The 27,063-nt window shown below is 42.2% G+C and overlaps 1 protein-coding gene across 1 annotated transcript in view; it reads right to left on the bottom strand.

Annotated features, from left to right (window-relative positions):
• The window catches only part of LOC309386714 (caspase-1-like), a 41,621-nt gene extending 16,928 nt beyond the window's left edge, over positions 1-24,693 (bottom strand). Inside the window, exons 1-4 of the mRNA XM_081942418.1 lie at positions 23,792-24,693; positions 22,157-22,248; positions 12,462-12,734; positions 3,232-3,323 (exon numbers count right to left, since the gene is read on the bottom strand). Of these exons, the coding sequence (XP_081798544.1) occupies positions 3,232-3,238 (7 nt within the window). The 5' untranslated portion in view covers positions 3,239-3,323; positions 12,462-12,734; positions 22,157-22,248; positions 23,792-24,693. The remainder of the gene's footprint in view (positions 1-3,231; positions 3,324-12,461; positions 12,735-22,156; positions 22,249-23,791) is intronic.
• Between the last annotated feature and the right edge of the window lie 2,370 nt (positions 24,694-27,063).

Raw genomic sequence — 27,063 nt, 5'->3', positions numbered from 1 at the left:
TGTTATTGGCCAAGTGTGACACACGAGGAATTTGTCTTTGATGCATATACTTTCAGTGTACATAAAAAGACAAGATACATTCGTGAAGACTCACCTGTTTCGATTAGCTGGCCTGACATAATTATAAATGTTACAACTGCTACCTCCTGGAAGTATACTCTCAACTGGTTATTTTAAGGGTAGTGTTTTAATTCTAATTGATTTTAGGGCTTTTAGAGCCATATTTTATTCTTCTGTACAGTGCTCTTAATTTTAACCTCCTCCATATATATACGTATATTTATATTTATATTTATATTTGTATTTTTATCTGTTATTTGTTGTGTGGACTGTACACCGCCCCGAGTCCCTTTTTGGGAGAGGGGGCGGTTTAGAAATGCGAAGAATAAATAAATAAATAAATAAATAAATAAATAAATAAATAAATAAGAATCATAAGATACAATACTTAATGATAGCCATAAGGTACAAATAAGCAATCAGGAAACTATATCAATATAAATCGTAAGGATAAAAGCAACAAAGTTACAGTCCTGCTGTAATAAGTGGGAGGAAATGGGTGATAGGAACGATGAGAAGACTAATAGTAATGCAGCCTTAGTGAATAGTTTGACAGTGGTGAGGGATTTGTTTGTTTAGCAGTGATGGCATTAGGAAAAAAACTATTCTTATGTCTAGTTGTCCTGATGTGCAGTGCTCTATAGCAGTGATGTCTAACCTTTTTCTAAAGGTGTGCCAAAATTGTGCACATGGACTATTGTGAGTGCACACGTGCCCACCCACCTGCACATGCACGCACAACCCCCCACCTGTGCATGCATGCGCTGCCCCCTCCCACGCACTCCCTCCTGGGGAGGGAGTTTTCACCCTCCCCAGGATTCAGAGGCTTTCCTGAAGCCTGGGGAGGGCAAAAATGGCATCCCCCGGAAGGCCGAAAATCAGCTGATGGCTGCCGTGCCAGGAAAAATGGCTCCGCGTACCACCCCTGCATGCGTGCCATAGGTTCACCATCATGGCTCTATAGCGTCGCTTTGAGGGTAGGAGTTGAAACAATTGATGTCCAGGATGGGAGGGGTCTGTAAATATTTTCACAGCCCTCTTTTTGACTCGTGCAATGTACAGGTCCTCAATGGAAGGCAGGTTGGCAGTAATTGTTTTTTCTGCAGTTCTGATTATCTTCTGAATTCTGTGTCTTGGGTTACAGAGCCAAACCATACAGTTATAGAGTTATAAAGAGAAAGAGAAGCAGGAAAAGGTATGCACAAGACAGAATGGTGTATTTTTGGCACAGGCTTTGCAAGGCAGTGGTAGGGATAGCATTTCTCCTGGAAGAGGGGCCCGAGGAAGGACAGGGTTAGAAAGGCAAAGGCATAATGTTTTTCCAGGACAAAATGAATGTGCTCTTTGCAGGAAAATAGGACATTGGCAGGTTGCACGCACATTAAATGAATGGGCAAAAAATGGGCCAACATGTAAACTAGAAGTTGCAAAATGGGCCATTTCTGGCCTCCAGAGAGGCCATTTTTGCCCTCCCCCTGCTCCTAGAAAGCCGTGTACGCATGCACGGGGCAGTGGGGTGTGTGTGTGTGTGTCACATGCACATGGGACACAACATTGGGGGGTGGGGTTTAGGTTATGGAAGTGGGCATGTGAGGCGTGCTTTCGGTGATCAAGGTTCACCATCACGGCCCTAGGGCCTCCCAAGCCCTTGGTACCTGTTATAGTGGGAAGCAAACGTGTTCCTTTTCTTATGGATACTGGTGCTACACACTCGCCCCGAGTCCCTTCGGGGAGAGGGGGCGGTCTATAAATCCTGGAAAAATACTCTGTATTGACAAAACAGCTTGCTCCTAAATCTATCTGTTGTTGGAGCTTCTGGACAAGTCCAACGTAACTCCTTTTTACAACCTTTGGAAATGGCAGTTGGAGGGAAAAAGTTGATACATAGCTTTTTGTATATGCCTGACTGTCCCGTTCCTCTTTTGGGACGTGACTTAGTCTCAAAATTACAAGAGACTATTTCCTTTCATCAAGGGAAAGTCTCTATGTTTTTACCTAAACCTGGATCCTGGAGACATTTTTTTTGCCTCTCTTGGAAACTATTCATATGCAAGAGTCTCCACATCCAAGCCAACCAAGGAACTGAACCCAGAAGGACATTTCTTCCAACATAAGCCAATCTATCTTAGATGCAATTACATCATGGGAGTGGGCATCAGGTTTCCCAGGGTGAACAAAATACCCCCCCCTGCTCTGACCCCAGGTGGGGGGGGGGGCTGAGCCTGTGCACATGAAACAGTATCCCTTATTTCAGGAGGATAGAGCAGGACTAAGTCTATTATTGATCAGTTCTTAAGAGTATGATCATCTCAAAAAGGAAAAGCCTCCTTATAAAAGCTCCATACTACCTGTTAAAAACTGATGGATCCTTTCATTTGGTTATTGATCTCTGACTTATTAATTCACTTACAGTGACCATTCATCCTACTGTGCCAAACCCTTATACGTTGATGTCTTTGATTTTATTTGATTTTGCATGGTTCATTGTATTGGATTTAAAGGATGCTTTATTTTGCATTCCTTTCCAAATTGACAGCCAGAAGTTGTTTTGTTTTCATTGGTCTGAAAATGAACATGGGGGGGGGGGGGCGACACACTCAGATATATTGGATTGTGTTACTCCAAGGATTTTGGAGAAGCTCTTGGGTCTAACTTACTTAGATGGAAACCCCCACCCCCACCCCTACCAGGAATAAAGAGCTCAGTGTTGCAATATATGTATGATTTATTCCTGGGAGCTTCCTCTGAGGTAGAATCTGCATATTTGACCTTCAATACAGCTACAGGATAAAGTTTTCCTACATTGCAATCTAATGGTTTTTTATAAAACCTGATCAACCTTTTAAAAGAGAGAAAAATTAGTCAAATCCAAATATAAAGTAATTATGTTTAAAATACAAAGTAAAATATAGAATAACTTATTAACTAACAAATTACAAAATCCATGCCATTTCCCCTCAACTTACAACGGCAATATAACCAGTAACTATAAAACAATCTCAAAACACTAAAACAAACCACCTGATCCTTCATCTTTGTTATGTTAACGGTGCAAAAAGGAAAAAAAAAAAAGCAGCGCAAGAGAGCGAAAAGAAAACACTCCCGCTCGTTCAGGACTTCAGATTTTAAGGGGGGAAAGGGGGGAGGGGGAGAAGCACCCTATGATCTTACCTGCCATGATACCTCAAGATTCAGCTGGTACTAGGCAGCAATGGCAAGGAACAAAAAAGCTCACGACCAACAGCAGTTCCAGCCTTGGGCAACTGTGAAAGTGAAAGAAACCACACTCATTGCGGCAATTTTTCCCACCTTTCCTGCCCATGAATTTAACAGCAAGGAAGAGCTAGCCCTGACAGCTGTGGAAGTATCCTACAAAGGTTGCAAAACTATATTAAGAGCTGCTCCAAATAGAGGCGGACAGCGCGATCTCCTCTTTCATACGCAGCCACGCCGACTGGCAAAGTATGCTTTGCCCTTCAGAATTATGAATTGCTTTGAATGTTTATGTGCTATCAAAACGTTTTCCCACTCTTAAGGATCCCATCAATAAGATTTTCTCCAGGTTGAACATTTATTAAAAACGGCCCCGTCTGCCTCGAGCACTGTAGTCTTGCTCGGGGCATGCAGTTAACTCCACGCTTAGGAATCTCATTCAGATCAAGCTTATTATCAGGCATTCTTAATAGCAAAATTTACAGTTCAGGGTTAAGATACTTTTGACTTAATCTGTCCCATCAGGTGGTGTAAAAAGATGATGACTTCACTCCCATGTTGAACACTACTATTCCGGTTCACAAAGGCATTTAAACCTATCCCTTCAAATTATTTCTTCATTGAAGAAAATGTACATATGTGGTGTTGAAAGAAATGTCCTTCTGGGTTCGGCTCCAAGTGGGGAAAAAGACACTGGAGACAAGGAGGCTGCTTGGAAAGATGGTTTTAATGGTGGACAGGACCACATGGCTTGAGTCCTGAACAGAAAAGGTGATCACATGCTCTCTGTTTCCTGTTCCTGTGTAAGAAATGTATTCTGATTGGTTGTCAGAATCACATGGGCCCATACAGGGGCAACTCTCTAGGCTGAGTCCAGGTTTGGTTGAATTCTCAGAGTTCTTAGATGCCATGTGGTCAGTTGAGTAAAGGCTTATATTATCATGCCTTCATTCCCATCCCCCTGGAGCTGAAGGGGAGAACTCTTTATTATGTAAAGGGACTGGCTTGGCCACCTTAATGGCCCATTGACAAAGTGGGTGGAGGCAGGAAGCTACAGGGAGCTATTCTCAATTTAAAACATGTTTCTTCCTTTTCACATCCAGGGAAATATAATATTCTGCCTTTTCAATATTTCCTAGGATATTTCATTTTTCTGGGAGAGGGCTGGGTGATAACTTCCTACAATCCCTCCTTTTTTTTCAAAACATGTGAGTGGAACGCACGTGTTTTTGACAAAAGATAAAAATTGGTCAGATCAGGGAGGCTTAATTTTTCTGATGGAAAGGCATTGAGAGAGACAGCAGAAGGATCCCCTCAGTGGCTCCCAGAGAGCTTTCAACCATGAAGGTCTAGCAACCAGGGCACAATTTCTGGAAAGAAATTTACAATATCCAATTTACCATGCCAATTATTTTCAGATGTTTGATATCACTTTCTGTGAGCTTCCAGACAGGTTACAAGCAAGCAGAAGTCCCAAAATTCTTCACAGCCATGCTTTTCCTTTAAGTTACAGGCTGCCCATTTGAAAGGGATGCCCTAGCTCTTATTTTAGTGAGGCCAAATTGAGTTTAGCTAGTGTGCAATACAAGCTATTTAGTATTTTTTAAAAATTACACACAATGAGCCCAGAGACTCCTATCAGAGACCATCAGTGCAACATGTCCTGCTTTACTGGGCAACTGGGCAGCATCATTTTTTTTGAGTCACAGTCAGGGTTTGAGTTTTGAAGATTCTTTCTGCTACTCTTCAAGTGGGAGAATTGCCTGGGGGGAATTGACCCTCCCCCATGGGATTAAAAGGGATATATCACTGCTTAGGCTTTTGTGCAAGGGCAAAAATCAACCTAGGAAAAGCTTTGTGGAGTTAAGTCAAGGAGATAGTTTCAATCTAATTCTGAATGGGGCCTCTCTCCCTCTCCCTCTCCCCCCCTCCCCCCCTCTCTCTCTGTGTGCAGCTGCTTCTACAATACAGAAAATCCAGACATTTTGGACAAACTTTCCCTCTCACTAGACAGAAATCTAAGGTGTTCAGAACTTGCTGTGCTAGCCATTCTCAAATACAATTCTCACATGAATACATTAAACTGATTACAATATAAATGAGACAAGAAAGGAAAGCTTACAATGAGGCAAAGAAAGAAAACTTTACAATCAATTTTCACCCTCCCCCATAGTCTTTACAGCTGTCTTCTGGGGATAGAAGAGAGTCTTTTGGTCTTTCTTGTCCATTTTAGGGTTCTTTCTTTCATGTCTGCTAGATGGCATTAGGTTTGGCTTGCTGGTAAGAGTGGTCAGTCAGGCTTGGTAGAGTCTGTCCCAGGCTTGGCTAAGTTTTTTCCTCATGTCAGGTTTTATCAAGACGCAATCACCAGCAGCCAATTCAAGAGTTATGGTTTGAGCTAGCAGTCCTTTGTTTCTGAGGTGAAGAAAAAAGAGGAGAGGCCAAGAATACAGTTCTTTACAGACATATCTTTGGTCTCATGTTGTGGAATCTCACCCATTCTGTCCAAGTGTGGAAATCCAAACATTATTTCAGGAGGCAGACGATGTAAATTTCATGGAACATGACATTCCCACTGCCTGTATGATTGAAACACTTTTGCAATGATGAGTAAATTTCCAAGAGGGACAACAACTTGTGTTGCAAACAAACAAATAAAATATCATAGGGTAGAGCACCTTGATTCATAAGCATTTAAAAATGCACTCAGGCATAAAAGAGAGGGAAGAACAGCTTTTTTTAAAAAAAAATGCAATAAAAAAAGAGTCAACACTCCAAAATATCAAATTCCATTCAGATGGAAGCAAATTCTCATTAAGTATGTTAAAACATTTACAAATGTAAGCAAAATCTCTCAAAATCATTTCTTTTTATAGGTTTCATTAAGAATTTTAAACCTCAAAAATTTCCAGAAGAAAAAAAACACAAAATTGTATTCAGAGCAGACAAAGAAATGTAACTGCATAACTTTTCTATGCAGATGAAAGATCACAACACTGAAAGGTAAAGGTGCAGGAGCAGATCACCCATTTACTCCAAATTTCTCAGAAGAGAGAGGAAAAAAAAGTGGTTAAAGTGAGAAGAAAAACTTCAGCCGCCTTTAATGACCCAAAAGGAAGGAGGGAAAGAAGGAGGGGGGATGCCCAGAGGCATTCACAGGTATCACTGGGGGCATTTCATACACACACTCATGGTAAAAATGAGCAGACACTCATTCTCCCCGCCTTTCCTCCTTCCGTCCAAAGAATGACCCAGAAGGAGGGGGGGGGGAATTCACGCAGGATATCACGGGTCTCTGGATCCCTTCACTTATCACTCCCTGGGGCATCGGGGACACATTCATACTGCAATCAGACCTTCATGCTTGCTCATGCCAACCAATCATAAGTATTTCAGGAAGCTTTTTTTTCACAAGCCACCAAGCTTCATTTTCTTTTATTAGAGGATCTCACCCTCCCTTCAGGTTTGGAAATGATAACACACATGCATACACACACATACCATTAAACAACCTTGCAACTTATTGTTTCTTTATATGAAAGGGAATCAAACTACATTCATACCAACTTTTACCATCAACATACTCACATTTGCACTGCATTCAGACTGCTTGTGTAAATTAATTTCACATACAAAAATCCCATTACATTCTTCCTTCATGCAAAGCAATTATCACAATTATTTCAGGGAGCTGTACATAAGCCAATGAGCTCCATTTTCTATTATTAAAAGATCTCAACACACACACACATACATGCACAAATACCATGGAACAACACTTTCAGGCCTGGGGAGGTCCTGTCCCTTTAAATCTTCAATTTTCTTTCCTTGGGGAACATGTGGCTCATTTTCCAAGCATGGGAAAACTCAGAGCAGTTTAAATCCTAACTACCCTCCCCTTCCCCACAGCTTCGAGCCCAAACTTACTTATTTTGTCATCTGGTCAAACATATCACAATCAATTCAATGCCATTCAATTCAACATGTTATTAGTATAGATGCACACCTAAGAATTTTTTTAACAGACATTACATCAAATTAAGTCCAATTACCTAGGTCTTCCCATTCAGACAGGCTTTACCTTTTTATTACCTGCTAAATTTCTTACTTTTGCTTGAAGTTACCCCCATTGTTCTATCTCCTTAAGCACTAGATTGTTAATACCTGTCTCTGCCCTGGGGTGTTCGTTTCTAATTTGGATCTGCCAGCGGTGCTGGCTAATTTTTAAAGATCCAAATTCTTCTATTTTGATCTCCCAGCAAGCGCGGGCATATTTTTAAAGATCAAGATGTATAGAGACAATGTATAGAAACAATGTGTTTGTCCACACATTGTTTGCATTCGGCCAGGGTTCTAGGTTGAACCTCCCAGCACGCGCTGGCATATTTTTAAAGGTCCAGCTGTATGGAGACTTTCATTAACACATCGTTTGCATCTGGGTGGGGTTCTTGATTCATCGGATGGTGGCCAGAAATCAGCAATTTTGTTGACAAAATCTAAATCAAAACTGCCTTTTGGAAGCCAGGTTTTTACTTTAGGACCAATAGAGTAGGTTGGCCAGATAAATGTGCAGAGGGTTTTTTACTCAGGTTGAAGGCAAACCTTTAGTAGGAATTTCCTTCATTTCATACATGCACACACAAGGCAACACTCTCCTCCTCTCCCCCAAAGGGAAAAAAAAAATCTATACTCACCTGAAGAGTACAATCTTCTAGGGCTGAAAGACATGAGAACAAGGTTCCCTCCCCCACAGAAAAGGCATCGTTGGAGGATTAGAGGTAAAGGGGCATGGGGGGGGGGGGTAGATAGCTTGCAGGCAGCGTTTGAAAAATAAAACCATCAGTTACTAAACAGATAAACAGATCAACATTATGGGGATATCACAGATGAGAAATGGGGTCTGGATTCACATGCTTCAGGAAAGAAATGAACAGGTAAAATCATTTAGACACACAATAAATGCAAGGATGAAACTTTTCTTGCAAATGAACTTAAAACATTTCCTGGGTTGTTACCTTAAGGTATAGGGAAGGAAGGAAGGAAAAAAACTTCTCTGTACTCTGTTTCTGCTGGCCAAACAGACACAAAGTAAAGACTCCCCCCACCTTCAGTTAGTTTTCTGGGCCCAACAAACTGAGCGAAGGCAATTTCTGCCAGTTTATTCCTTTCTTTCTTTGAACACTTTAAAATGCTTGTCTTTTGGATTGGAGACATCTTAGTTACAATTACCTTGAGGGTGCACAAAGACTTAGACACACATTTACACAAGGACAAGGAGAAAATAAGAGGGGGGGGGAAAGAGAACTCTCAGCTTTACGCATCCTACTCATTCCCAGCACAAATCTGTTAAATTAGGGAAGACACAAATCTTAACAAACAAAACCACGTGGTTGCATAGAAGACAGAGAAAGAGACAAACAGACAAGAGAAAAAAAGAAACCCCAACATTTCCCCTTTTCTTTTAAGTACCTTTATCCAAATTAGTTTTCCTGTATCATCTTTCAGCAAAGCCCATTTCTCACACAATTTCCTTGCTCTCAGCCAAAATCTTGGCATCTAAGGAAATCTCCGAGGGCACTTCTGGCCACCCACGAGCTAACGCTTCCCATGACCCTTTACATGCAGGGCTCACTTTGGCCTAGTCGGGTGCCACCCGCCATAAGTTTTCGGAAGAAAAAAAATCCCGGGAAGGACTTTGATTCCCTCAACGAAGTATTCGGCCCCTTTCCTCGTAGGGAATTCTGCTAAGGTTTTCCAGATCCAAAAAGGTGATCTGGGGAGGACCTCTGCCCCTCTGCAGTTAGTACCAGCACCTCCTTCTCTCTTTATGCACAATGAGCCTTTGCTTTTTTGCTTTCACAGGACAAAAGCAACAACAACAACAACAAAATTTCATTCACTTTTCCATCCATTTTCACACACCCTAACAGAAGGTCCTGTGCTCTGGCCTGATTCTAATACTTTCCAGGCTTTCTTGGTAAAACACACAGAGGAACCAAGATCCAGCTGTGATTGGGAGAAAGATTTCATCACTCACACACATGCAGGCATACACACATTTCCACGCTTTGCCATGCTTTAAATTAAATTTTAGAGAATTAAAATTTAGAGGTACTCACCTTCTTTCCAGGCAGCTTTTGAGCTCAAACTCAAAACCCCTTTAAAACCTAGATCCAAATGGCTAAGGCCAAGATAAAATCCACCCACAGACTCAATGGGGTCTGTGCCGGCATGGGAAGCTTACCTGGGCCATATCCATTTGTTAGGCTAGCTTGGAGTCCCTTCGTGGTCACCAATTGTTGAAAGAAATGTCCTTCTGGGTTCGGCTCCAAGTGGGGAAAAAGTCACTGGAGACATGGAGGCTGCTTGGAAAGATGGTTTTAATGGTGGACAGGACCACATGGCTTGAGTCCTGAACAGAAAAGGTGATCACATGCTTCAATGTTGTGGAGAAGAAGAGAAGGGCCGATGGAGGGGCTTGCTAGGCTTTTTATAACCCGTTCAGTCTCACCTCTCTGTTTCCTGTTCCTGTGTAAGAAATGTATTCTGATTGGTTGTCAGACTCACATGGGCCCATGCAGGGGCAACTCTCTAGGCTGAGTCCAGGTTTGGTTGAATTCTCAGAGTTCTCAGATGCCATGTGGTCAGTTGAGTAAAGGCTTATATTATCATGCCTTCATTCCCTCCCTGGAGCTGAAGGGGAGAACTCTTTATTATGTAAAGGGACTGGCTTGGCCACTTTAATGGCCCATTGACAAAGTGGGTGGAGGCAGGAAGCTACAGGGAGCTATTCTCAATTTAAAACATGTTTCTTCCTTTTCACATCCAGGGAAATATAATATTCTGCCTTTTCAATATTTCCTAGGATATTTCATTTTTCTGGGAGAGGGCTGGGTGATAACTTCCTACAGTGGCTGCCCAACCCAGTCTCAATTGAAATGAGCAATTGAGAAAAAAAAGCAGCAGACCTGTTTCTTGTCCATACTACCATCTAGTCTGGTGATAGGGAACCTATGATATGTGTCACAAGCAGTGACGTGCGGTGAGATTTATGGCTGATGAGGCAGCAATTTTTTTAGACTTGTGGACTTCAACTCCCAGAATTCCACAGCCAGGCATGCTCAGTTCCGATTTAAAGCAACAGCTTTAAACTTATTTAAATAAGTTTTCTTCCTTCTTTTTCTTTTACCTTCCCCTCCTTCCTCCCTCTCTCCCCCTCCCCCCTCTCAAACACACACACACACACACACACACACACACGTTGGATTATAGTGTTTAATTCCATGTAGCTGATTTCCAGGGCAAAGGAGGTGTTATTTTTGCCCTGTCCAATGGCATTTTCTTTGATAAAAAGGACGGAAAGATGGTCTTTGGGTTCCCTCCTTGAATGAGAGAATTTGTTTTAGTCAAAATGTTCAAATGTAATAAAATGATCTTCCTGTCTCGATCTATTTCATTGGAAAAGATGCCCGCCTGAGGAAAGAGCCTTTCACGTCTCTGAAAGCCAGCCCAGGGTGGGATCTCTCCAGGATGGGCGCAAGACCGATCCATGTTCACCAGCAAAGGGCAAAACTCTCTTCCATGGCCTCATTTCCCACCCGAAGCTTCCCCGTTTCTTCTCCATTCTTTTGCTTTCCGCAAAAACAGGGACGTGCTTTGGGAAGGTGGGAGCCCAGAGGAGCCCACTGGTGCCCGCACCGCCTGCTCTGGAAGCCAAACTGCCGGCCGGGACTTCCCAGCTCAGCTGCTTCCCGGGCGGGTGGCGCCTGCCAGACGGGACGACAGGAGCTGTGAGGGAGCACCCTGCTCGGCGGAAGGGCTCCAGGGGCTCTGAGCGTCCGAAGAGCTCAGGCGGGCGAAAGAAAGCGCTTTAGTCAGCGGGGTGTGGGGAAGAGGAGGAGAGAATGCCTGAGCATTCTCTCCTCTCCCCCGACACCCCACTGAATAAAGCGCTTTCTTTCGCCCGCGGAAGAGCTCAGAGCTTTAGAGGCTTTTTTAAACAGGCAGTCATTCACGGTGAGGCAGCAGCTAGCTAACCTCACTTTAGCACTCGCCTTTTCCCGTTTACATTTTTTTTCCTTTTCATGATTGACAGTGGTGAGGCTCTGCCTCCCCTGACCGCACGTCACTGGTCACAAGTGACATACCCTGTCATTTTTGGTGACATGCCTAGGGGCTGCATGAGAATGTTGTGTACTCTTGCGCCACCTCTTGATCTATTGGGAGTTGTTTGAGAGGGTCCTGCTTGCATGCAATTTCTGGACTTCCCTGAAAATCATGTGAGAATGTTCTTGCATGATTTTTGGAGGTTCCAAAAGCCCTATAAGAGTAAGACCCTGTCACATGACTTCCAGAGGGTCCAGAAGCTGCGTATGAGCACACCACAATCTCATGTGGCCTCTGCAGCCTCCAAAAAGCGTGGGAAGTTCTCAAATGGCTTTCAGAGCCTCCAGATACCACACACGAATGTAATATGCTCTCACATGGCCTCTGGACCATTCTGGAAATTGTGCAAAACGGCTCTGCTCTCACACAGCCTCTGGAGCTTCAAAAAAGAGTGCAAGAATGGGACATGCTTTCCTGTTCTTCTAAGAGCAGGCCACGCAAGAACATTCTCCAAAGTTTCCAGGCCTCATGCAACCTCTTACAAAGAGACAAAGACAAACTGAAAAATATTTGCAATTATGTGAGTTTTTATTTATTTTAATAGATATATATGCTGCCCATCCCACTATCCCAAACAAGTTTGTTAAGAATTGTTTCTCCTTTGTCCGATGGGGAGGGCGTGATACACCAGCACAGTCACGTTAGGCTTTTTCTGAATTTTTGACACGCCGAGCCCAAAAGGTTCGCCATTCACTGTCTTAGTCTGGAAAAAAAGGGAGAGTTTTTATGTGATATGATGAATCTAATTAAAAATCGGAAGGCACTCAAATTTCATGCACCTATATTTCAGTATATAGAAACATTCTTAGGAATGTTCTAAAAAATAGGGAAATATCATCTTATGGTAAAGTTTCCTTTCAAAATGATTTATTACACCAATATGACCAAATCTAACCAGCCTGAACAGCTTGGGGGCACAACACAAAGCCTTTGTATGATTCTAGACCACAATAAGTAAATTTGGGAGAGAGGCCAATAATTTTGGCCCAAAGCTAGATGATATACTATAAAATCACAAGTACCAGTAAGAGGTTTTTGGAGATCCAGTTGTTCAGCTAAGTAAGTATTTCGGGCCAGGAGGATGCAAATAAAGAGTGCGCTAGCTTCAGGCCCCTTTCTTCTCACATTATCAATCAATATTCTTGCTTTGTCCTGTGTCTTATCTTTCACATGCACTTCTTCCAGCTCTTCATCATCCATGATTCTCTCCCGCAGCAGATCATCCAAGAGTTGGCTGATGATAGATTTGTTAACACGCCTTATAAACTCTGTGCGCACTTTTTCCAACTTCTTGTCTGTAAGGAAAATAAGTGCATTTTTCTAAATTTATCACACTGACTTGAAGAATTACAATTTTAGTGAGATACAGATAGTCCTTGACTTATATTCTTTTCATATCAGTTCAAAGTTACAACAGCCTTGGAACAAGTGTCTTATGACCTGCATTCTGTAGAAAGTTAGCACCCCCTCTCTCCTAGAAGAATGAAATATTTTGAGAAATATTAAAAAGGCAGAATATTATATTTCCCTGGGTGAGAAATGGAGAAACATGCTCTTGGAAAGCAGCCCCCAACTTCCTTAATAGCCCACAGCAGATGTCAGCACTTAAGAGATAAAGAGATAGCTAGCTCTATTCATAAGCAAATTCCCTGCAGCAAGGTCTGAACAAAGGTAGGATTAGCCCTCAGCTACAATAGGAATTGCGCAACAAGCCCCTTCATTGCATCAGCCAAACCTCAACCAAACCTGGGAGCTGAGACGATGTACAGAGCCAGCTCTGACCCCAGCAAGAGCTAATAGAATACATGTTGTTGCACAGGAACAGGAAGCTGAAGTTCAAACCCCTCATTCTCAACTCCATGTGGTACCCAGAACCCATGTGCTTGGTGGTTCTGTTTATCATTAAACCATCTTTCAAATCAGCCTCCATGTTTCCAGTGTCCAGATTACTTAGCTCATCTTTCTGCCCCAAGAACCCTTAAGTGGCTAAGTCTGACCAATGGCTGTGTTATTAAATTAACATAGGATTCTGCAGAAAGTGAAAAAAGTGATGTTAGACTCTTTATCTAATCACAACCCTTTATATATATATATTCACACACACATGCTCAGACCTCATTTTAATGAACGTGTGTGCTATTATGGGATGCATATGTGTAACATGTTTGACTAGGTGTAACTGATTTCCTATGCAAAGGAATTATCCTGTCCAATCAATTTTCCTCTTGCCTTTTTCTTTTTTTATGTTAACTATAAAAGGGGATGTAAGCTGAGGATCGGGGTTCCCTCTTTGAACGAGAGGAATCCCTTTTGCCTAAATATTCTGATAAATTGTAATAAAATGATCTTCCCGTCTTGGTTTGTCTCATTGGAAATATGCATGCCGAGGCATGAGCCCCAAAAAAGCCATATTTGACCTTCAATTTGCCGAATAGCCAGCCAGCAAAAACTTGCCTCGAAGCAATGATTTCTAGTCAAAGGTAAGGAATAATAAGCAGGTGCATTTTTTTCAAGGTTCTTTCTTTTCTTTCACTGGACACATTGCCTCAAAGGTACTTTAAAAAAGAGAATATCATTGAATGGTAGAGATCTGAGAGAGAATGAAGCAGCCACCCACCCTTCCTGGGACAGAGACATTGGTGAGTCTTGATTTTTTTCCTAAGAAGCTTCCAATCCCTTTTTCCTGTATGTAAGGCAAAACAAACTTCTTAGTTAATTACCATACTTTTTGGAGCATAAGACACACCTTTTCCCCTCAAAAAATAGGGTGAAAATTTGGGTGCGTCTTATACACTGAATGCAGCATTTTTGGCCTCCCGAAATCCCATCCCCATCACCAAGATGGCCATACATAGCCTTTTGGAGGCTTCCAGAGTGCTCCTGGGGGCTAAGGAGGGCAAAAATGAGTGGAAAATGGGCCGTTTTTTGCTCATTTTGCCCCCCCTGTCCCTAGGAGCACTCTATAAATCTCCTAAAGGCTATGCATGCCCTTATTTTGATGAAAAATGGGGCCATTTTTGCAAAAAATGGGCTGTTTTTGGGAGGTCTGTAGAGTGCAAAAACATTTTTTTAAAAATTTGCCTCTTCAAAATCTTGGTGTGTCTTATACTCCGGTGCATCTTATACTCTGAAAAATACGGTACTGTTAAGCTGGCCTCCGTAAGCAACCAAGAAAGAAACCACTTAACTCCATTTTGCAGAATTAGGAGTACTTTTACTGGTTATGAAAAGACAGCAGCTAAGCAAAGCAAGATCTGAGGCAAAAGCGCACAAAATCATACATATCAATGTGACCAAACCCCCTCCCCCTGGTAGCCCTCATCCCAGTGTCCAATCTGCAAATCCCTTATATGTCATGTGAGTTCCATCTTCAAGGAGCATCTTCAGGTTGGTATGCGCAACAGGTTCCACCCCTTTCATGGCGGTATCCCTTTTCTTCCCAGGTTGTTTGTCTGGCTTCCTCTCCCCTACCGGCAGAGGGCTTTGGGCCAATCTTGAAGCGGCAATTTGCTGCCCGGTACCCCTCCTTTCTGCAACGGAAGCAGGTGGTGGACTGGGGCTTGCTTGTAGACCAACTTTTTCCTCCTTTCGGAGTTCCTTTGGGGGGGGGTTGGGAGGGGTAGCTTTCTCTTTCTCACTGTCTTCACGGTACTTGTCTCTGGCTAGATCGATCTCCACGTTTGCTGCCAATTCGTACCAGCATTGCAAGTTATGCCCCCCCGCCCCCGTTTACACAGTTTTGGTATATATCTTTGTTTAAGCCATCCATAAAACTGTCCATTAAAGCTTCTTCTGACCAATCCTGCATATAAACGGACAATTCGCGAAACTCTGGTATGTAATCAGTCACTGGGTTCTTCCCCTGGGTAAGGGTTTTCATTCTGATTCTGGCCTTCCACTTCGTGAGCGGGTCATCAGTTTCCTCAGGGCGGCCATAAATCTATTATAGTCTCTCAGCAGGGGAGAGTCATTGTTATGTAGAGCAACCATCCATGCCACTGCCTTGTTCTCCAGCGCCATGGTAACAACTCTTACTTTGGCTTCTTCTGCGGGAAGATCCTCTCTGAACTGTTGCATGAAATTCCAGACTTGGACCAGGAAAAATCCTAGTTCCTTTCGGTCATCTCCAAATTTCACACCAAGCAGAGGAACTTTTGCCATCTGGCGTCTGCGGGGGGAGGGGGGCTCCTCCTCTTGGAAGGGCTCTTGCGGCTGCTGCTGCTTCTATCGGGTCTTCCCCATCCTGTTGAGCTCCACTGTCTGTCCCCAGGGCCCCCCTTGGGCGGAACAGGGCTTCTGCAGTTCTGTCTTCTAGGTCTGGGAGGTCAGCTTCTCTTTCGGGACCGCTCTCACGTAAACGTCGCCTCTCCCAAGAGTTTCATAGCCTGGGACATCATAAGGTTCTCCTCGTCGGCATCCTGCCAAGCAGCTGCCAGCCGCCGATGTCGCCTTGTGGTAACTCCAGCTGGAATTTCCTCAGGGTCATACTTCTGTCCCACTCCCAACGACCACCTCGGGCGGACGGATCGTTCCTCCAAATTCAGATCCGCCATCTGGTCCGTCTCCAAGGGCCACGAGGATACAGCCACCCCCATGTTGTCCTCCTGGTCGCTGCCTGGGTAAGACATTCCTTTGAAGGTTTTGGTTTTATTTACACTCCCCTCAGAAGGTGTTAACTCTGGGATGAGTGTGAAAGTGAGATCTTGCTTAATGTCAAGCCGGCCTCCCTCAGCAACCAAGAAATAAACTACTTAACTCCATTTTGCAGAATTAAGAGTACTTTTACTGGTTATGAAAAGATAGCAGCTAAGCAAAGCAAGATCTGAGGCAAAAGTGCGCGAAATCATACATACCAATATGCAACCAAACCCCCTCCCCCTGGTAGCCCTCATCCCATTGTCCAATCTGCAAAAACCTTAGGTGTCATGTGAGTTCCATCTTCAAGGAGCATCATCAGGTTGGTATGCAGGACGGTTGGCCTTGACCGATACCAAGCACTAATCTCCAGCATGCGCAGTAGACGGTGAGACCAAAACTCCCTTTTTACAATCTCTCCTGTACTTAAACTTCCCCTCCCAAATACCAGCCCCCCCTCCCCGTTTCAATGGCAGCCGAAAGCAAATAGCGAAACAGAGGCTGACAGGTACTTTCCTTTGTGAGGTATAGATAAGCTAGCAAAAAGCATAAAAGAAAGTGTAAAGGCCATTTAGAAGGCCTATAGCTGTAAGTAGTAAGGAAAAAAGCTGAATGCACATTGTTTCAGATCCCAGAGGTGATTTAGCAGGCAGAAGATTTAAAACTGCCTGAAATGGGGAATGTAGGAATAAGAGACTCACAAGGAATGGATGGTGGAGATGCTTCTACCCCTCTCGGATGTATATACCAAAGGTTTTTAGCAGCCAGCGGGATAGAATTGAAAAAAAGACAAGGCCTGTTAAAATTTTGTAAGTATATCTAGCCAAAATTAAAATTCTCAAAGAATTACTCATGGCCTTCTGAATGCACCTTTGAACAACCAATTATACTTGCTCTTATGACTGAATTATGGGAGTCTGGAAAATGTAACACTAGTATGCTCAGCTGTTTTTAAATGTCAGTAGTAATACAGAGTTATTGAGCTAATGTCAGCATATTATGTATAGTGGACCCCTCCACAACATTCTTTTCCAATGAATGTTTGAGATTCCCCCTTGGAATTTCTCCCACCAGTATATAGCCCTCCAAATGGGGCAGCCCCAGTTCCCGATGTACAAATTGTCCTACAAAAGGTGGTCTCTAGATTAGTGCAGCACCCCCCCCCCCCGAGCGCCCAGTTGTCGCCTCAAGTGTTTTAGATTCTCCACCAAACAGTAGCTCTCAAGAATATCCACATCTTGCTCGTTTCCTTGAAATGAATCGAGCTACCCTTTGACTGTCTTATCAGCTTCAAAGGCGAGGGAACTCAAGGCTTTTGCCTTTATGGGAGCAAATTGTTGTGTCACCTGCAGGTGCCCCGCAAAGTATGTTACTATATACTTTTTTCCACCAGTTGTCAGCATTCTGGAAAGACCCAACTCCAATGGAAAACTCCAAGACAGGCATTTTGTCAAAGCTCCCATTTATTAGAGTAGATGTATAGGCACATCTGGGAAAACCCGAATCTGAGATTTCCAGGCTTTCCTTCAGAAAGTCAAAAGTCTAAACCCATCCCCTGCCCCCATCAGTTCATCACATGGTCCAATCCCAATCTGTCCCAACTCGAGACATCACTTCAACCACTCCTCCTCCAGGTGCAGGAATACCATGACCATGAAAAGAAGAATGCTATTATGTCTAACTACATTCCCTCTACTAAATCCCCCCTCCTAATTTCCCAAGCATAGGAATGTGGCAGTGCAGAAGCTTCCAGTGTTAATACGGTTTGCAAAGCTGACAGGCGTACCCCCCCTGAAGAAAAAAATAAGTCCTGGAAAATGAAATAGACAAAACACAAAACAGGGGTTAATGCAGTCTCCATCAAAACACTTAGCCCCAACCCCCAAGAGGACTCTTTGGCTTGTTAGGAAATTTATCATGAAATTGTTTCACTAGTCTATCAGCTTTCACATTCCAACTTTTTACTCAGGTAGCTTCTGACAAAGGGTATCCTTTCCATAGTACTAAATACTGTAACCGACCCCAATGCAGTCTAGAATCAAGAATCTTCTTAACTTCATAGTGTGCTTCACCCTGCACTATCATAGGTTGGGGAGGAGCAGCTGGTATCAGTCTTAAAGCAGATCCTACTGCTGGTTTCAATAAGCTGCTGTGAAACACTGGATGTATCTTTCCTAGTATCCAAGGGAAGCTAAATTGGGCAGTCACTGGATTAATCACGTTCACTATAGGAAATGACCGAGGAATTTAGATCTGAATTTCTTGCTCAGTAACCTCAATCTTAGGTACTTAGTTGACAAATACACTTTGTCTCCTATCCAAAAAGGTGGTTGGAGAGACCTGTGCTTGTGTGTCTGTTTTTTATATTTCTCAGCTGCTTCCGCTAAAGCTTTCTTAGTATTCTCCCACTCTTTTTGTAATGAGGCTATCCATTTTGCTAGGGACGTGGAAGTGGGTAGTTCTCTAGCCAATTCAGGCATAGGCACAAAATCCATGCCGGTAGTTGTTTGAAAAGGAATCAACCCTGTACTACTATGTACTGCATTATTATAATCCACTTCCGTGAATGGTAGTAAATCTGCCCAGTTTTCTTGTTGATAATTTACATAACATCTAATGTATGGTTCCACCATTGCATTGGATTGTTCCATTGATCCGTTAGTAGCAGGATGAAAAGCCGAGCTAAACCCTGGTTCAATGGACCTCAAGAACAACCTCCAGAGCCTAATAGTAAATTGGACTCTGCAATCTGATATTACTCGCCGGGGAACGCCGTGAAGCCTGTAAAAGTGCTTCACAAAAAGTTTTGCCAGCTTTTTGGCAGAAGGCAGTCCGTTGCAGGCTGTGAAGTGGGCTTGTTTGGAGAATAAATCAATGATAGTCTACATTACTGTATTTCCTCCACTTTCCGGGAGTTCGACAATAAAGTCCATGACAATCACCTCCAAGGGGTTTGTGGGTTTGACCACTTGCTGGAAAAACCCAGGGGGTTTCCCTGGTCTGGTTTTCATGGTGGCACAAATAGCACAGCTTTTAGCATAATCCTCTACGTCAGATTTCATCCTTGGCCACCAGAATTGTCTCCTAACCAAATCCTCCTTCCTAATTTCCCAAGCACAAGAATGTGCAGTGTGGAAGCTTCTGGTGTTAATATGGCTTCCAAAACTGACACCAGTATTTTATATAATTGGAAAAATAATATTCCAGCATAACAGTGAAAATCCTACAAAAATGACTGAATTGTTTAGAAGTATTATTCCTATTCATAATCCTACATGGAATGACTTACAAACTATGTTTAATGTTTTTCTGACTGAGGAGGAAAAATGGGTGGTTGTGGGAAAAGGTAGATTAGAGATACCAGAGAATGCTAGAGATGCTTTGTTTCCCTTCAAGAGCCTATATGGGATCCAAGCATCCCAGCACATCTGAGAGAGTTATGGGAATACAGCAACAGAGTAGTTGCAGCTTTACTGATTGCTATTCCAAAGAAGAAAAATTTAGGGAAGATGTATGGATAAAACCAGACAACTTCCCAATGAGACTCCCAAGTTCATTTCTAGGTCGTTTATGTGATAATATGAGGCAATATTCTGATTTGGATCCTGATGCCCCAGAGAATCAGAGAATGTTAAATATGTTGTTCATAGGAAGATGTTAGAAGTTACAGGGACCAGTGCCTCTTCCAGGGAGCCAGCTTGTGGAAAGTACTTATAAAGTGTTTGTGAATAGGGAGAAAGAGAAGCAGGAAAATGTACATGCAAGATAGAATGATGTATTTTTGGCACAGGCTTTGCAAGGCAGTGGTAGGGAAGTATTTCTCCTGGAAGAGGGGCCCGAGGAAGGACAGGATTAGAAAGGCAAAGATGTAATGTATTTCTAGGACAAGGAAACGGAGTACCTCTTAAGAAAAATGAATGTGCAGAAAAATAGGACATTGGCAGGCTGCATGCCCATTAAACGTAAAACATAAATTTGTTCCATCTGGCGATAACCAGCATGTATCTACCAGTCCAAATCTTCTTATGATGGAATAACAAGAATGAGGCAGCCAGAGGCAAAGTCTTCATATAATACTAGGGCCCCCAGAGCTCTTGGTACCTGTTACAGTGGGAGGCAAACATGTTCCTTTTCTTATGGATACTGGTGCTACACACTCTGTATTGACAAAACAGCTTGCTCCTAAATCTATCTGTTGTCGGAGCTTCTGGACAAGTCCAACGTAACTCCTTTTTACAACCTTTGGAAATGGCACTTGGAGGGAAAAAGTTGATACGTAGCTTTTTGTATATGCCTGACTGTCCCATTCCTCTTTTGGGACGTGACTTACTCTCAAAATTACAAGAGACTATTTCCTTTTGTAGGAAGTTAGTACTCACCTCTCTCCTAGAAAATGAAATATTTTAGGAAATATTAAAAGGGCAGAATATTTCCCCCTAAAGAAAGGCAGAAACTCATTTTCCCCCACCTTTGTCAATGAGGAGCTGGAGAAACATGTTTTTAGGCAGGAAACAGACTCACTCTTAATAGCTCCCCTGACCTTTGTCAATGAGCCATTAAAAGGCCTTGAGTCAGTCTATTCTACATAACAAATATATACCTCCTTCAGGCAGACCCATCTGCAACAGAAACTCAGCACATGGCATCTGGGAACTCAACCAAGCTTGGGACTCAAAAGTCACACAACCTACAAAGTTGGCTAAGATCCCCCCCCCGCCCCTGAGAGTCTGACAACCAATCAGAATACATTTGTTATACAGGAAGAGGAAACAGAGGTGGGGCCGAACAGAGAGTATAAAAATACTCAGGAACTCTCAGCAAGCCCCTTTTTTTCCTCTCTTTCTTCTTCACCTAACATTTGGAAGCATGTGATTTCCCCTTTTCTGTTCAGGAGCTCAAGCCATGTGATACTGTCCACCATTAAACCATCTTTCCAAGCAGCATCTGTGTTTCCAGTTTCTTTTTCCCCACTTGGAACTGAAGCCAGAAGAACATTTCTTCCAACACAAGCCAATCCATCTTAGATGCAGTTACATCATGGATGTGGGCATCGGATTTCCCAGGGTGAACAAAATCCCCCCCTCACCCCGAGATTGCTCTGAAACCAGGTTTGGGGGGGGGGTGAGCCTGTGCACATGAAACAGTATCCCCTATTTCAGGAAGCTAGAGCAGGACTGAAGTCTATTGATAAATTCTTAGAGTATGATCTTCTCAAAAAGGAAGTCTCCTTATTAAAGACCCATACTACCTGTTAAAAACTGATGGATCCTTTCATTTGGTTATTGATCTCTGACTTATTAATTCACCGACAGTGACCATTCATCCCACTGTGCTAAACCCTTATACGTTGATGTCTTTGATTTTATTTGATTTTGCATGGTTCATTGTATTGGATTTAAAGGATGCTTTATTTTGCATTCCTTTTCAAATGGACAGCCAGAAGTTGTTTGGTTTTCATTGGTCTGAAAATGAACATGTGGGGGGGGGGGGCACTCAGATATATTGGACTGTATTACTCCAAAGATTTAAAAATAGTCGGACTATTCTTGGAGAAGCTCTTGGGTCTAACTTACTTAGATGGAACCCCCCACCCCCACCCCTACCAGGAATAAAGAGCTCAGTGTTGCAATATATGTATGATTTATTCCTGGGAGCTTCCTCTGAGGTAGAATCTGCATATTTGACCTTCAATACAGCTACAGGATAAAGTTTTCCTACATTGCAATCTAATGGTTTTTATAAAACCTGATCAACGTTTTAAAAGAGAGAAAAATTAGTCAAATCCAAATATAAAGTAATTATGTTTAAAATACAAAGTAAAATATAGAATAACTTATTAACTAACAATTTACAAAATCCATGCCATTTCCCCTCAACTTACAAAGGCAATAAAACCTGTAACTATAAAACAATCTCAAAACAATAAAACAAACCCCCTGCTCCTTCATCTTTGTTATGTTAACGGTGCAAAGAGGAAAAAAATGCAGCGCAAGAGAGCGAAAATAAAACATTCCCGCTCTTTCAGGACTTCAGATTTTAAGGGGGGAAAGGGGGCAGGGGGAGAAGCACCCTATGATCTTACCTGCCATGATACCTCAAGATTCAGCTGGTACTAGGCAGCGATGGCAGGGAACAAAAAAGCTCACGACCAACAGCAGTTCCAGCCTTGGGCAACTGTGAAAGTGAAAGAAACCACACTCATTGCGGCAATTTTTCCCACCTTTTCCCCCCCGTGAATTTAACAGCAAGGAAGAGCTAGCCCTGACAGCTGTGGAAATATCCTACAAAGATTGCAAAACTATATTAAGAGCTGCTCCAAATAGAGGCGGACAGCGCGATCTCCTCTTTCATATACAGCCACGCCGACAGGCAAAGTATGCTTTGCCCTTCAGAATTATGAATTGCTTTGAATGTTTATGTGCTATCAAAACGTTTTCCCACTCTTAAGGATCCCATCAATAAGATTTTCTCCAGGTTGAACATTTATTAAAAACGGCCCCGTCTGCCTCGAGCACTGTAGTCTTGCTCGGGGCATGCAGTTAACTCCACGCTTAGGAATCTCATTCAGATCAAGCTTATTATCAGGCATTCTTAATAGCAAAACTTACAGTTCAGTGTTAAGATACTTCTGACATTCCATAATCTGTCCCATCAGGTGGTGTAAAAAGATGATGACTTCACTCCCATGTTGAACACTACTATTCCGGTTCACAAAGGCATTTAAACCTATCCCTTCAAATTATTTCTTCATTGAAGAAAATGTACATATGTGGCTGCCCAACCCAGTCTCAATTGAAATGAGCAATTGAGAAAAAAAAGCACCAGACCTGTTTCTTGTCCATGCTACCATGTAGTCTGGTGATAGGGAACCTATGATATGTGTCCACAAGTGACATACACTGTCATTTTTCGTGACATGCCTAGGGGCCACATGAGAATGTTTTGTACTCTTGCACCACCTCTGGATCTATTGGGAGTTGTTTGAGAGGGCCCTGCTTGCATGCAACCTCTGGACCTCCCTGAAAATCAGGTGAGAATGTTCTGGCATGATTTTTGGAGGTTCCAAAAGCCCTATAAGAGTAAGACCCTCACATGACTTCCAGTGGGTCCAGAAGCTGCGTAAGAGCACACCACAATCTCATGTGGCCTCTGCAGCCTCCAAAAAGCATGGGAAGTTCTCAAATGGCTTTCAGAGGCTCCAGATACCACACAAGAATGTAGTATGCTCTCACACGGCCTCTGGACCATTCTGGAAATTGTGCAAAACGGCTCTGCTCTCACACAGCCTCTGGAGCCTCAAAAAAGAGTGCAAGAATGGGACATGCTTTCCTGCTGCCCATCCTACTATCGCAAACAACAGTTTGTTAAGAATTGTTTCTCCTTTGTCCGATGGAGAGGGCGTGATACACTAGCAGAATCACGTTAGGCTTTTTCTGAATTTTTGACACGCCGAGCCCAAAAGGTTCGCCATTCACTGTCTTAGTCTGGAAAAAAAGGGAGAGTTTTTATATGATATGATGAATCTAATTAAAAATCGGAAGGCACTCAAATTTCATGTACCTATATCTCAGTATATAGAAACATTCTTAGGAATGTTCTTCTAAAAAACAGGGACATATCATCATGGTAAAGTTTCCTTTCAAAATGATTTATTACACCAATATGACCAAATCTAACCAGCCCAAAGCTAGATGACATGCTATAAAATCACAAGTACCAGTAAGAGGTTTTTGGAGATCCACTTGTTCAGGTAAATAAGTATTACGGGCCAGGAGGATGCAAATAAAGAGCGCGCTAGCCTCAGGTCCCTTCTCACATTATCAATCAAAATTCTTGCTTGGTCCTGTGTCTTATCTTTCACATGAACTTCTTCCAGCTCTTCATCATCCATGATTCTCTTACAAAGCAGATCATCCAAGAGTTGGCTGATGATAGATTTGTTAACACACCTTATAAACTCTGTGCGCACTTTTTCCAACTTCTTGTCTGTAAGGAAAATAAGTGCATTTTTCTAAATTTATCACACTGACTTGAAGAATTACAATTTTAGTGAGATACAGATAGTCCTTGACATATTCTTTTCATGTCAGTTCAAAGTTACAACAGCCTTGGAACAAGTGTCTTATGACCTGCATTCTGTAGAAAGTTAGCAAAAGTTTCCTTTTTCCCGCCCTTGAATTTAACAGGAATAGAGCTAGCCCTGACAGCTGTGGAAGTATCCTGCAAACTAATTTGCCTTTTCTTGAGTTTTGGAAAGCCACTGGATACAACGGGCTCTTATGTTTCATAAAGTTTTTGGTCTTGGCTGTTCTCCTTGTTATTTTCACCAAATAAGAGGGGAAGGACATTGCAAAACTATATTATGAGTTGCGCCAAATAGAGCTAGTGGGCGCGATCGCCTCTTTCATACGCAGCCGTGCTGACAGGCAAAGTGTTTTGCCCTTCAGAATTATGGGTTGCTTTGAATGTTTGTGTGCCATCAAAACGTTTTCCCACTCTTAACCATCACATCGGTAATATTTTTTTCCAAGTTGAACATTTATTAAAAATGGTCCAGTCTCCTGTGTCTGAAATGTTCAGTTCAGTGGATTCCTTATTTGGTAGCATTTGTCCTGCCAAGATGCAGAAAAGGAAACAGAAAGCTGAAGCATTCTCAGGCACTGCTGAAAATCTGGCTTGTTCCCCAGGGCTTTTTCGATTTCTATGTCAGCTGACATCATAAGAATGCCTTGCTCTCAGCCAGAACTGGATGTTTGTGGTCTCCTTCCCTTGTTTCCAAACCTCCTTTTATGCTCTTCTGTTTTTTAGGTTGCAAACCAACGCGGTAGATATAAAAATCTTCAAACAAAAGAACAGAACTGAAGAAGCTTCTTGGATGAGAGGCAAAAGGTCTTCCAAGGAAAAATAAAGTCCAGTTGCCTTTTGAAAAAGCACCTTTGGGACAACCTTGACTTGGATGACTGAGAATCTCCACAGACATTCAAACGAAAGAATTCTCTCTCAAAGTGGTGAACAAATCTTAAAAAAAAATACAATGAATAGAGCTACATATCACAGAGAAAAGAGTTAGGATATTAACAGTTGATTATTTAATCCGTTGCTCAACAAATACTGTACTCTTGTTACAAAATGATAAAAGATTTGTTGCAGTGGGACCAGATGGCCTTTGGGAACATTTTATTCCACAACTGCTACATCAAGATGAAAAATATTCTTCCCTGTACTCTCCTCCTCCTCCTCCTCCTCCTCCTCTTCAGTTGAGTAACATAGGATTCTGATCCCAAATTCTTTAGGCCTTTTAAAATAGTTAAAAATACAATGACTTTTCAAATATTTGAGTCAAATTCAGAACATGGTAGCTATCGGAAAAAATCTATTTGTAGTATTTTGGTTTGTTCTGTGTGGCTGAACTCATGCAAGTACTTCTTAAAAGAGACTGATACTTCCGAAATAAGATATTTATTCATTCGCATTCTTCCCTGAAAAAGAATAGGACTTGCTGAGGTCTAAAGGGATCACTGTTTGCAAAGAATTGTGGGATTCACTTTACCAGGCAGAGATTTTGCACTATGCCAGTTTGGTGTAGGTAGTGTTGAAGGTGCTGGGCTAGAAACCAGGAGACTGTGGGTCCTAAGCCTCTCTTGGGCATGAAAAGCACCTGGGTGACTTTGGGTTGGTCACACTCGTCAGCCCAGCCACCTCACAAGGATCTTGGGGAAAATAGGTGGCAGGAATACTGTATGGGTAGTCCTCCATTTATGACCATAAATTGAACCCATAAATTCAGTTGTAAGTCTTGGCTGCACCCAATTTTATGATCTTTTTTGAGGTAGCCATTAAGTGAGTATCATAAAGCAAACCCATTGTTCACTATACAGATTTTGTTTTGAAACTTGATGCAATGCAGGCTTGTGGGGAAAACATCATAAATTGCAGTCATGCAACCATGGAAAGCTGCCAATAGTTGTAAACGGGGGCCGGCTGCCAAGTGCCCAAAATATGGTCATGGGACTGCAGGGGGCACGTCAGAATTTCAAAACCTGGTCCTGTTTTCAGGGTCTCTTGTAAGTTTGAATGGTCACTATTCTAAGGCCATAAGGTGAGGAGCACCTGTATTATCTACATTTGCCACATTAAGTTAGGTATAAAAAAGGCAGGAAAGAGATCTAGTGATAATAACATTAGTAATAATTCTGCAAAATGCATGAAGCCATTTAAAGGCAGTCTTGCTGGTTGCCAAGACTGAGATGGGAAACACTTTTTAACCTTACATTGGTTTAAAGTCTACTAAAAAAGTTGGGCAATCTGCAAATTGCTGGAAAAGACTACAGGAGACGGGTACAATTGAGCACATGAGACGGCAGGAGTCATGCTGTAAGAGAATAACTATGCACAGATATCACAAATACTGTCACATGTCATCAAATATTGTCAGTATCACAAATACTGAGTATGCCAAATGCTCACAACCTCCTTGCCATGGATTCATTTAGATATCTCCTTTTAAAAGTGGCATTCAATTACAACTAGCACAAAAATAGGCATTAAGTAAATAACTCATATTTAAAAGCCTGCTAAATAATCCAAACTATAGCAATATATATATATATATATATATATATATATATATATATATATATATATATATATATATATATATATATATATATATATATATATATATATATATATATATATATATATATATATATATATATATATGTTGTAATTGTACTGATAAATAAATATTTTGGAATCCATTGGAGATTAATACATTTGTGAGTTTGTGTAATTCAGTTTTCAGGTGGTCTTTGTCAGCTAGGCATTTGGTTCTGGAGATGAGGGTCTTGGCTACAGAGTTGATCTGTGCAGGGTGGTGATGGGATTGTGCATTTAAGTAGCGGTTGGTGTGTGTTTTTTTCTGGTAGATGGTGTGTCCTAGGGAGGATTCCAAATGGATTCCAAAGAAAAACAATCACCAACCTAATC

The sequence above is a fragment of the Natrix helvetica genome (assembly GCF_964273705.1).
Source record: "Natrix helvetica genome assembly, chromosome: 2".
Taxonomy (NCBI): domain Eukaryota; kingdom Metazoa; phylum Chordata; class Lepidosauria; order Squamata; family Natricidae; genus Natrix; species Natrix helvetica.
Note: the sequence above shows the minus strand (reverse complement) of the source record. Positions and strands in the feature narration are given on the sequence as shown.